General features: G+C 35.0%; 2 protein-coding genes across 3 annotated transcripts in view; one reads left to right on the top strand and one right to left on the bottom strand.

Moving 5' to 3' along the window:
• GLRA2 (glycine receptor alpha 2) overlaps window positions 1-4,504 on the top strand; it is a 182,958-nt gene extending 178,454 nt beyond the window's left edge. For both annotated transcript variants that reach the window (XM_061136016.1, XM_061136015.1), the window contains exon 9: window positions 4,226-4,504. In XM_061136016.1, coding sequence (XP_060991999.1) covers window positions 4,226-4,504 — 279 coding nt within the window. The remainder of the gene's footprint in view (window positions 1-4,225) is intronic.
• FANCB (FA complementation group B) overlaps window positions 1-12,795 on the bottom strand; it is a 346,913-nt gene that overhangs the window by 204,600 nt on the left and 129,518 nt on the right. The gene's annotated exons all lie outside the window — the stretch shown is intronic.

Here is a 12,795-nt window from a genome sequence, read left to right as displayed (position 1 = left end):
GACTGAAGATTCAATCAAAGAATCTGGGTGAGAAATGGAATGGAGTTTTTCCCCACCTCAGTTTATAGGAGTACTTTTATTTCCCTCCTTTTTAGGACATAAAAGACAAATTAGAAATGCTGGTCCCACTGAAATCTTTCACTGCATAAGTCCCATAATCTTTAATTATATTGAAATAAGTTGCATATAACAAACAATTCAGTACCATGCAATTCTGCTGAGCTTTAGGTTCAATTTCACATCTAGACAAGAGTTATTTCAAACACAGGAATGGGTAAATCTTATAATAAGTAAAACCAATGGCTAAGATGAGTAAAATAAGGTGATAAGGCTCCAATGAATTGCATAGTGCCATGGCAGTGCTTTCTATGTAGACAGGATTTAAGGAGATTTTATCAAAGTGGGATACAGAAATTGCACGTACTGAAACTTTGACTGGATGATTCATTTTCTATGAAATTGAATCGGTGAATAACAAAACAGAGTGAGTTAGAAGTATTCACTGCTCAAAGATACTGAAGATGGCAGGTCAGCAGCAATAATTAAGTAATTAGTTTTCTGGCTAATCAGAAGAAATGGAGAATATATGCCTGAAATTCTTTCCTCACTGAGAGGATCACACCAACTCTCCCAGTGAATACATTCAACTAAGCTGTGCCTTCAGATTGTTCTTTATTTCAGCTTTAATTTATCCATGACTCAAGCTCATCTCCGTTTTGCCTTCATATAGGAATCTTGCCATATTACCATAGCATTTTATTCTGAATCTGCTATAAAGGCATACCATAGCATTTTATTCTGAACCTGCTATAAAGGCAATTAGTCATTCATTATAACACAAAAATTCAAAGTGGTTGCAATTATGTTTTCTGAATTAAGCCCTTTGATGTGGGTAATTTAAGGTTCTATATTTAAAATGCACTCAATGAGTCACAATGGTAAATAAGAATACCCTTAAACTAGCATTCATATCTCTTGCACATGAAAAATTAAATGGATAATTTCTACCTATGACAGATTTATTTTGTGGTGGATAATTTTAAAGAATTGATTTAATTAGTTGTAACTATGCTCAGAAGTATAATTTGAAATACCATTGAATAGAAAGGGAAAGTATTTTCAAGCAGAGAGAAAACTCTCTTAAAATTTCCTTTGTTCATTAGTCAATGAAAGTTTATTAAGCACCTACAGTTTTCACGGCAATGTACGACATGATAATACCCTAATCTGGCATTATTCTATTCTAGTCCTGCTAGTTAACTGAATGAGCTAACCTCTCCAGCTGTCCATTCACAGTATGCCAGTAGACAACAGGAATGAAATGAATGAGTCAGTCTGAAAAAAAAAATGGATGTATTTAGGTTTCCTTTGGTTTCATGTGCTAAAAACCAGTTACCAGCTAACTACTCTTTTTTATTTCTTCAGGGACCCAGGAATTTTACAAGAATCTTATCTCACTCAGGCAGTGAACTACACACTTAATCATGACTTTCTAAGTGTTGATACAGAACAGCTATTTGTAAGATTCTACAGATATGGAAAGGAAAAACAGCACAGTAATCTTAGGCAGATAAGGGGAAATATATTTTGAGGGCTGATTTTCACTTTAAAAAGTTATCTTAGACTTAATAACATCGACTAGGTTCAGCATTTTAGAGCTGGACATTAGAGCTGATCTAGGCCACTGGTTTCTAACCACTTGTATTGAAGACATTGAATTAATATATATATATATGGATTCTCAGTTCTCATTCCCAGAGATTGTGATTCACTTGACCTGGAAGAGGCTGGGAGGGGAAGCAGGTATAAACATAACTTGTAAAATTTCCCTAGCAGCCAAAGCTGAGACACACAGACCTGGCCAAGCCTCAATATTTTGGCATGAGGTCTCCAAGCCTTGAAAGAATAAATATCCTGCCTAAGAAAAACATAGCTTATAACCCTTGGAGCCATGCTTAGAACCCAAACAGTCAAATTCCTAGTCTAGATCTATTTACTAAACCAATTGACACCATTTCTATTTCTCTCACACACTGGTTCAGATCTAATTACCTAATTATCTAATTAGTAGGTAGGAACAATAAGACTGCTTATAACTCATAACTAACACATTCCCTCCTTCTAGAGACCTGTGTGTTTCTTTACTTGCTAACTAATGAGTCTTTCAATGACACTGTAATGATTTATATATCTGTTTATTCCACATTTTAAAATACTTATTTGAAACTTTTACACCTATAAAATATATCATTCCCATTTTAAGACAAAGAAAGCAGATTTACTATTTGAATCTGAGTCCAGCTGAAGTGTCTATTATAGAGCTTAGAGAGCTGAGCACATAGCAGTACTCGAATATCCGACTGGTTTTTCTTAGCCACATTCCTTACATGAAAATGTCTTTAGTTTGGCCACTTCCACTTGGTTCTAAAAGCTCCATGCAAGTAGGGCTCTTGTCCAACTTTATCAACTGTCTCCCAGCATCTAGCAAAATGCTTGCCATAAACTCAACACTCAACAACTAACTGTTGAATGAAAAATCTTACTTATATTTGTTAAGAAATGAGACAGAATATCCTGAACCAACTTGTGAAAGACAGTCTCAAATACATAAAAGTATTGGGAAGATGGTTTTATAAAGGAGTAGTTTTACAGTTATTTTATAAGAAGAGCTTTGGCCTGATTTTCCTCACCTAAACTTGTCTTTGTTGTACCATTTGGGTTACAGTTGGGCTCGCTCTCACTAATATTATGTTAACAGCCCTTCATTCAAATGATACAAATGAACTTACTTATAAAACAGAAATAGACTCACAGATTTCAAAAACAAATTTCAGTTACCAAAGGAGAAATGCGGAGGGGCAGGGATAAATTAGGAGCTTGGGATTAACATATACACACCACTATGTATAAAATAGATAACCAACAAGGACCTACTGTATAGTACAGGCAACTCTACTCAATATTCTGTAATAACCTATGTAGGTAAAAAGTCTGAAAAAGAATGGATATACATATATGTATAACTGAGTCACTTTGCTCTACACCTAAAACTAATACAACATTGTAAATCAACTAAACTCCAATAAATTATTTTAAGAAGTCCTTCATTCAGTATACCTTTTATATGCGTGAAGGCACAACTGACATGCAATAAACAGTGATGAAATAAAATACAAAATTTTACTGTCTTTTGGAAAAATGTAACCAAATTAATTAACATAATATTATTCTCTGGAAAGATAAAGAGTGCGATATCTTTGGTGAGTCAAAAGGGTGGCACAGTATTGTAGAAAGCACTAATCTAGTTGCAGAAGATGGTTCAATTGATGACTATTTAGAATTAAATTTTTATTAAGCAGATCATTTCAATCCTACCTTTTCAACCTATCCACACACCAAAATTCCATACTTTTGTCTCTGTAAAGGGTATTTTCTCTTTACCCAGAGGTTATAACTTTGCAGTCTTTTATCTGATTCATGTAGAAATGAGGTACTGACATGAGCTAAAATGACATACGTTTAAATATGGTAGAGATGAATAGCCAAAGAAGCAATGTAAAAAATTGACAGAAAATTAGCTATGGTAGAAATATTGGACACCAAACAATGAATATTTAATCTCTGCTATCTAACTGAGATGAAATGGAGGGTTGGAGGGGGGAAAGGTATACATTTAACGAGTTAATCTTAAATCTAACACTAATATTAAAGCCAAGGTTAATGGAAAGAACTGGGCTGTGAATGGGCCACAACAGCTCAGGAACATGACGAGGATTCAGTAAATGCTTTGTTGAATGAATGAATGGATAAATGAATGATTGAGTGAATGAGTGAATGAATGAGTTGTCCTCTTTAGAAATTTAGAGTACAGTACTGGGATTTGAAGACTTGGCTTTAAAAACAAATCTATCCAAAGCTGTGGATTAATAAACTAGATTTCAGGAAAGTCAGTGCTGAATATAATGTAGGTGTTTCTATTTTTCATTTAATTAAAATGACCACAGAGTCATTATTCTTACCCTTAATTTCTGAGCCTGCAATGTTAATGAACTATATCTGTTCCATGAATAATTGAGTTGAACTTGAAAGACAACTCCCCATTCCAAAAGCCTCCCACACTACCAGTTAACTGTGATTTATCCTTTTACTTCTGAAGAATTTTAAGCATCTTCCATCTGATTTGACTGACAACCAATCTGTACTTCCTCTGTCTTTATTCTCCCAGGAAGAAGATGTTACTCGTGAAAGTCGCTTTAATTTCAGTGGTTATGGAATGGGTCACTGCCTTCAAGTGAAAGACGGAACAGCTGTCAAGGCCACACCTGCCAACCAGCTCCCACAGCCCCCCAAAGATGCAGATGCCATCAAGAAGAAGTTTGTGGACCGGGCAAAAAGGATTGACACGATTTCTCGAGCTGCCTTCCCATTGGCCTTCCTCATTTTCAACATCTTTTACTGGATCACATACAAGATCATTCGGCATGAAGATGTCCATAAGAAATAGACGTGCTCTTCAGATCCTGGGACCTTCTTGCCTAACTGCTGTGCTTGTAAATACACAGTGAAATTGTCTTTATATCACTTTGACAGAGGAGAAGACTGGGGGAGGGGGGAGGGAGGATCATGGGGGTGGGTTTCCTGGCACCTACATGAATAAAGATAAGTTATCCGGGCAATGAAAGAAAATGTTTGCACAAAATTAAGGTTTTGCAGAATCACGTGAGCATAATTACATTCATAGTCTTTAGCATTGCTCTTTCAGATGATGCATTAATTAGACATGATATGCAAGGTCCAGTACTTGAGGGCTATTTGTTTTTTGGTTTGGTTTGGACTTATTCTGGTACTGAAAAGATAGTTTGAAAACACGTGTGTGTGTGCGTGCACACACACACACACACACACACACAGAAAATGCTTACCATCTGACCATAGTGACTAGACTATAGTGAGTTGAGGACCAAACTTTTTCAGGAAAATGCTGCCTTGTTTTTAAAACAGCCTCCTGAGCTATGTTCTTTACAATGTCTATAATTAGTGTTTCACCTGAGAAATCCTTTTGTGGTCATAAATAATTTCTACTTATTGAGAAAACAACAACAACAATACATACCAATCACAAAGAACAGGTTTCTACTTTATTGTCTGTGTAAGTGTGCATTTTAATATTCTTTTTCTTTCCGAGATGCAATTTGGGGATTTGAATTGTATATTGTGAAGTTGATTTGATCATATGCCCTCTTGAAAATAAATGCCCATTTTCTTTTAGATCCAAGTTAGCACACAACATTTTTTTCCGCTTTGCCTATATTTATGTGCAATTAAGTGCTCAAGTGTGACTTAGCCATTGCAGCCTCTCAGCCACAGTATTTATGAAGATGATGTGTCCTAAACGATGTAGCTCATATTAGCTTGAACTTCCCATTTCTGCTTTCATTGTAGGTGTAACTATTAATCTTAATGTCAACTGACCCATGATTTCTACTGTCAATCCAAGTGAATATTGTTTGAAATATCTTTAACTAATTTAAAGAATTTTAAAGTTGTACTGTGATTTTCATAACCTGTTTCCTTTTTGGTACCAGAGCTATGTGGTTTGAATCCTGGCTACATGTTTTAAGTAAGAAAAAAAAAAAAAAGACGTATTTTTGCTTACTCAGATAAAAGACAACCTGTAAAAAAATATAACGAGAAATTAAATTTTACATGTGCTGTAAAAGGGGTTATTAAAAATATTTGTTCAATTTCAATAAAGCTAAGTGTGCCACAGAAGCTAAGTCTTTCCACTTTTGCATTACAATGTAAATAATTTAGATGAGAATGGTAACTTAGACTTTTGTTTCTGGTCTTCCTCATAAACTTGAAGTACTTACATAGCTATTATACTTTTGTTGTAACATAAAAATGTAGCTCATAGTATCTCCATGAAGAAAGAAAAAATACATCATTCTCATTGTAGAAACAAGGAAATGGAGACAAGGAAGTATTAGTAGTCATTGTAAGCAGAAGCTAATACTGGATATGAGATACAGAACACTTTCAAGAGCACTTAGGAATCATAAAATACCAAACTGAAAAGAAATTTAAGATATCAACCTGTTCACCTATCCATCCTGCTTTTGTCAGGAATAGAGTTCCATGATGAAAAATAATTCCGAGAGCCCCAGTGAAATAGAGGTAACTCATCTTGGCCCTTGTAGATTTTTCTTAACTAAAGGTATCCATCATAAAATTTTCAGGAAGATGTGGATTTCTAAGCTGATGTTTATGGCCTTTTAAACCTATTCAAATATTGAATCATTTCCATAGAAAGGAATATTGCAGAATGGCTAAAAGCATGAATTTTAGAGACAGAAAGACTAGCTCAGCCACCTATCAACAGGGTTACCTTAGATAAGTTACCTGATTTTTCTGAGTAGCTCCTATTTCAGAGACTTTTAAAAGGATAAACTGAGAAAAATGCAAGTAAAGCCATTAACTTGGGGTCTAGCAGATAGTAAATTCTCAATAACTAACAGATAATAATAAAATTAGTATTATTATTATGAATTGTATTACACTGGGTAAGAAGCTATACAATTCCTAGCCTCGGCTAGATTAATGCCATGCTTTTTGCCTCTTCCCAAAACACTATTTCTGTCTTATTGCTCACTCCTTCCCAAACAAATAAGGCAAAGTCTTTGATTGGTCTCAAATCCCTTGCTCCCACAGTAAAGTAGTAAAATTGAGGCTAAAATGCCTCCCAAAGATGGGCCTGACCACATAAGTGTACTAGGAAGAGCCCTGAGGCTACATATGGTGGGATGGGGAGGCACCTTGGAGGAAAATCCAAAGCTGAACAATCATGTCTAATTAAAGTGTATACTGACTGTATAATTTTCAGAGGGAGGGTGTAGTCCCCACATTAGAAAAAATGTTTAAATATTCACGTCTAAATGTATCTGCCAGCCACACAAGTAGATAAAGACATCCTAGATGGCAAGAAGTGTTCTTGACTTTTCTCTAATTATAGTCCACATTCAGTGGGAAGAACTTTTTTAAAAATTGAAGTATAGTTGATTTATAATGTTGTGTTAATCTCTGAAGTAGAACAAAGTGACTCGGTTATATATACATATATATTCATTTTCATATTCTTTTTCATTATGGTTTATTACAAGATATTGAATACAGCTCCCTGTGTTATACATTAGAACCTTGTTGCTTATCCACCCTATATAAAACAGTTTGCATCTACCAACCTCAAACTTCCAGTTCTTCTCTCTCCCTTCTCCCCTCCCCCTTGGCAACCACAAATCTGTTACGTATATCTGTGAGTCTGTTTTTGTTTGGTCTACAGGTTCATTTGTGCTGTATTTTAGATTACACACATAAGTTATATCATATGGAATTTGTCTTTCATTAGAAATCACTTTTGAGTTTGGGTTATATAAATAAAATCTCAAGGGAAAGATTTTAAGCATCACATATTCTGACAAAATACATAATTCCCTTATAATAGAAGAATTGAGGATATTTTTTCTTTCACAATAGTACTTGAAAGAAAATAGTTCAAAAGTAAAATCATGGCTCTGAGGAAAAGAATTTACCACCAGTTTTCACTAGATTGGGAGCTTCTGGAAGAAAATGGTTATGTTTCTAAGGGTTTTCTGCACTGCTTGCCAAAGCTGAAATGCTCGATGAGTATTATTACTATCACTAAGGGAAAACTTGGTGAAGGAGGCTATGCTGTGCCTGTTGGACAAAGTTTACCTAAGTTTTTTCCAATTAAGCAATGAAAAGTAACCAACTACTGCTACCACTTTTCAGATAATGGATTACTCGGGGATTTGACTTTTAAACATTTTTCAATTCCTACCACTTGGTTTTAAGAACAGATTGAGATGATTCAAGGCTTAAGACTCTTTGTGGCACTCTCAAACACCTTGGTCCAAAATAGATTCTACAAACCAGACTGGCTGTTGATTTTTAAAAATCCTTCCAAACAGTATTAGCACTAAGCTCCTCATCTATGGACAGAGAAGCCTGGCAGGGTACAGTCCATGGTGTCGCAGAGTTGGACATAACTGAGCATACACACACATGCTGCATCCATGCCACTGGAAAAAAACTGTCAAATTCTGAAAGCAAATTTTCCAATAAAGACTAAATGAATATCATTTTGCATTTTGCTTACTCCTTTAATATCAAATAAGTAGGTTCTAACTAAACCACAGCATAAAATTCCATATCATATGATTCACCACTTTGGAAAAGGAAAAAAAAAAAAACCTCTTTGGAATATTTTTTAGGACTTTTGCATCTCCTACTTTAAGCCTGAAGCCAATTTGTTGAATGAATATAAGCCATATATCTGCCAAATGCTCTTTTTAAATTACTTTTAACTTCTGCTTTAAACTGTTTCTTATTTTCACAAGTTTGGGTTTGGCTTTTTTCTCTTTTTTGCAGTATAGATTGAATGATTCAAGTAATATACGCTCTTCACAGATTACAAAGTAGAAAATAGCACCACAACTTCATATTAATATAGTGCTTTCAACATATAAACATGATTTTATGTCTACAACAGCATTCAATTCTAATAATAATCCAAGGTAGCCAGATCACAAAGAATTGATAAATAAACAGAAGCTCCACGAATCATATACCTCACTCAAGTCATCTAACATATTAGAGGTTGAACATCTGCCATATTTGTTTCCTAACTCCTCAGACTATTTCCTTTTACTATATCCATGGACTTCTCTTGTGGCTCAACTGGTAAAGAATCCACCTGCAATGCGGGAGACCTGGGTTCGATCCCTGGGTTGGGAAGATCCCCTGGAGACCACACTGTCTAAGAAAATAAAAGCCTGGAAAGTAAAAAGTCATTGTACCACTGACCCACACTCATGGATAACAAAATAAATTGGTAAAGGACAGCATACAACATTTCTATTGAAAATGCCTAAGAGAGGTAGTACAAATGGTGCATATAGTATTAAGAACATGTTCACTGAGAGTATATGTCTTGTGTTACTGAATGATCCAAAACACACTGGAGTTGAAAAAAAGACAAATGGAATTTAGTTTAGAAGGTATTTATTCCCATTTTTGAAGGAGTGAAAATGACCTTCACACTGTCACACATGTCCTCCCTGAAGAAAAGATGCAATATTACTACTTTGGTGAAAATGCATCTCAAAAATAATAAGCAATTCAGCTTCCTCCAAGGTGAGGGTAGTGTGTATTAGATGTTTTTAGACCATAGTTTGTGGAGTGAGAACTGAGTTCAAATTCTCCCTTTGTCTCATTTTTGTCAGGATGACTTTGGGCAAAGCTTTAATGTCTCTAAGTCACAGTACTGAAGATATTGTAAAATATATATAACACAATAATATCTACTTATACAATTGTAGGTAAGAGCTAAATTGATTGGTACCTGAATAAACAGTAATTCTAATTTCCCTCTATGTCTACTTTTAATGAATGTTTATTTCACTTAGGACATCATTCAGAATCTATCACCTGTGAATGAAATCTATTCTTGTGTGGTCTACTGTAACTCATACAATTTTAAATTATCATCTAAACATCAAAAAGCCTGACTAAAAGTGAAAAGACCCTTTCTATAGATAGTCTGAAAAAACATCCCCTTTTACCAAGAGGGAAATAGAATTCATATTGTTTCACTTTGACCTATTACAGAGAGGAGAATATTTTCCTGATTGAAGTGTTGAAAATGTTTTAGTTGGCATACCAGGTTCAGTGGGAGGAAGTTATTATGACTTTTGCTGTGTTTAACTAACATTTGTGCAGCACCAGGACAGTTTACAAATTGCTTTCACAAAAAATTCTGCCAGATCATCCTGTGATCACAGGCATGGTAGCCTTGGGCAAGTTTCTCTCATAGCCTCAGTTTATTCTCCCGTAAACTAGAGAAGAATGTTTTCCCATCAGAGATCCTAGCCTGATCTGTGCATGACAACCATCATCATCACTGAAATTATCATTCTAGGGAGAAAGAAACTGAAACGACACTATGTTTTAGCATGTGACACTAGGCAATGTCTGCAGAATGATGATGATATTTGCCTCACCTGCCCACCTTTCAAGGATGCTGTGAGACTAAAATGAAACTACATATGTCAAAAGAATCTGAAAACTTATAGGGATGTGAAAAATAGGGCATAGGGAGGTAAAATAACTTGCCAAGAGCACAAAGTTTATAAATGAAATGTCACAGCCAAGATTCAAATTCAGTCACTCTTTCTGCATAATCTGTGCTCTTAGTCATGTTATTTTGCATCTTCAATATAAAAATGATCTTGATATACATTTATATATGATTATATATACAAGTATCATGATGGGTATAGTATGGTTATTTTTGGCAGATTTTATCATGTCATTTAAAATTATTTATTTCCTTATCCATTTCCCCTACAGTCTCTGAGACTTTCAAGAGCACAATATTAGTTTCCCAGGGATGCTATAACAAATTATCACAAACTAGGTGGCTTAAAATAGAAATTTATTCTCTCACAATTCTGGAGGCCAGAAACATGAAATCCAGGTGTGAACAGGGCCACATTTCTTCTGAAGGTTCTAGGGAAGAATCCTTCCTTGCCTCATGGCTTCTGGTAACTGGCAATCCTTGGCTTGTAGCTGCATCACTCCAATTTCTGCCTGCATCTTCATATGGCTGTCTTCCCTATGCATCTCTCTTTCTCCAAAACTCTGTTGACTTATGAGAACACTGTACAGGGGTCACCTTAATCCAGTATGAGCTCATCTTCTTTAAAAACTCAAAGTATAATCAACTTATAATATTATGTTACTTTCGAGTGTACAGCATAGTGATTCCATACTTTTATAGGTATACTTCATTAAAAGTTACTACAAAATAACAGCTAGAATTCCCTGTGCTGTACAAAGTATCTGCGTTGCTTATCTATTTTATACATAGTAGTCTGTATCTCTTAATCCTATATCCCTATCTTACCCTTCCCCTCTTCCCTCTCCCCACTGGTAACCATTACTTTGTTTTCTGTATCTGTGAGTCTGTTTCTATTTTGCTATATACATATTCATTTATTTTTTAGATTCCACACATAAGTAATATCATATGGTATTTGATATTTCATCAAGCATAATAATCTCAGGTACACCCATGTTGCTACAAATGGCAGAATTTCATTCCTTTTTATGGGTGAGTAGTAATCTATTGTGTGTGTGTGTGTGTGTGTGTGTGTGTGTGTGTGTACACATACCACATCTTCTTTATCCATTCATCTGTTGATGGACACTTAGGTTGCTTCCATATCTTGGCAACTGTAAATAATGCCACTAGGAACATTGAGGGGCATGCATCTTTTCAAAATAATGTTTTCATTTTTTTCAGATATATGGTGGTTCTGTTTTTAGTTTTTTTGAGCAACATTCATACTGCATTAATTTACATTCAGTGTACAAGGACTCCCTTTCTCCACATCCTCACCAACATATGTTATTTTTGATGACAGCCATTCTCAAAGGTATGAGGTGATATCTCATTGTGGTTTTGATGTGCATTTCTCTAATAATTAGCAATGTTGAACATCTTTTCATGTGCCTGTTAGCCATTTGTATGTATTCTTTGAAAAATGCCCATTCAGGTCTTTGACCCTTTTTTTTTTTATTGGGTTGTTTGTTTTTTTGATGTTGAGTTGTATGAGCTGTTTATATATTTTTAATATTAACCTCCTATAGGTCATATCATTTGCAAATATTTTCTCCCATTCCATAAGTTGTCTTTTTGTTTCATCAGTGGTGTCCTCTGCTGTGAAAAAGCCTTTAAGTTTAATTAGGTCCCATTTGTTTATTTGATCTTGCTTTTACTTCTTTGGCCTTAGGAGATAGCTCCAAAAACTACTGCAACAACTTATGCCAAAGAGTATTCTGCCTATGTTCTATTCTAGGAGTTTTATCATTTCCAGTCTTATATTTAAGTCTTTAGTCCATTTTTAGTTTATTTTTGTATATGGTGTGAGAGAATGTTGGAATTTCATTCTTTTATGGGTAGCTGTCTGGTTTTCCCAGCAGCACTAATTAAGAAATTGTCTCTTCTCCAGTGTAGTAGATTACATGCCTGGGTTTATTTCTGGGTTCTCTATTCTGTTCCATTAATCTATAAGTCTATTTTTGTGCCAGTACCATACTGCTTTGATTACTATAGCTTTGTAGTATAATCTGAAGTCAGGACAGATAATACCTCCAGCTTTCTTCTTTTTCCTCAAGATTACTTTGGCAAGTTAGAGTCTTTTGTGATTTCATATATTTTAAAAAATTATTTGTTCTAGTTCTCTGAAAAATGTCATGGGTATTTTGACAGGGAGTTCATTACATTTGTAGATTGCTTTGGGTATATGGCCATTGTAGCAATATTAATTCTTCTAATCCAACAGTACAGGATGTCTTTCCATTTCTTTACATTATTTTCAATTTTCTTCATCAGTGTTTTATAATTTTCAGAGTATAGGTCAGTATGATCTCATCTTAACTAATTACATCGACAACGATCCAATTTCAAAACAAGGACACAATCTGAGGTTCTGAGTGGACATGAATTTGGGGGAAACACTACTCAACCCAGTATATGCACCAACTGTGTTTAATTTTTTACCACCTTCTATGCATGTAGCAGTGTAAGGTACATATAGATTCAGCCATATATAGCTTAGTGGTTGGGCATGCAGGTGCTAGAGTGAGACTGCCTGGGATCATATCTTAGTTGTGCCTTTACTAGCTGTGAGCCTTTGGGCAAAGGTTCCAAAC

This window comes from Dama dama, chromosome X (assembly GCF_033118175.1).
Source record: "Dama dama isolate Ldn47 chromosome X, ASM3311817v1, whole genome shotgun sequence".
Lineage (NCBI taxonomy): Eukaryota > Metazoa > Chordata > Mammalia > Artiodactyla > Cervidae > Dama > Dama dama.
The sequence above is the reverse complement of the archived record's forward strand: the minus strand, read 5'-3'. Positions and strand labels throughout refer to the sequence as shown.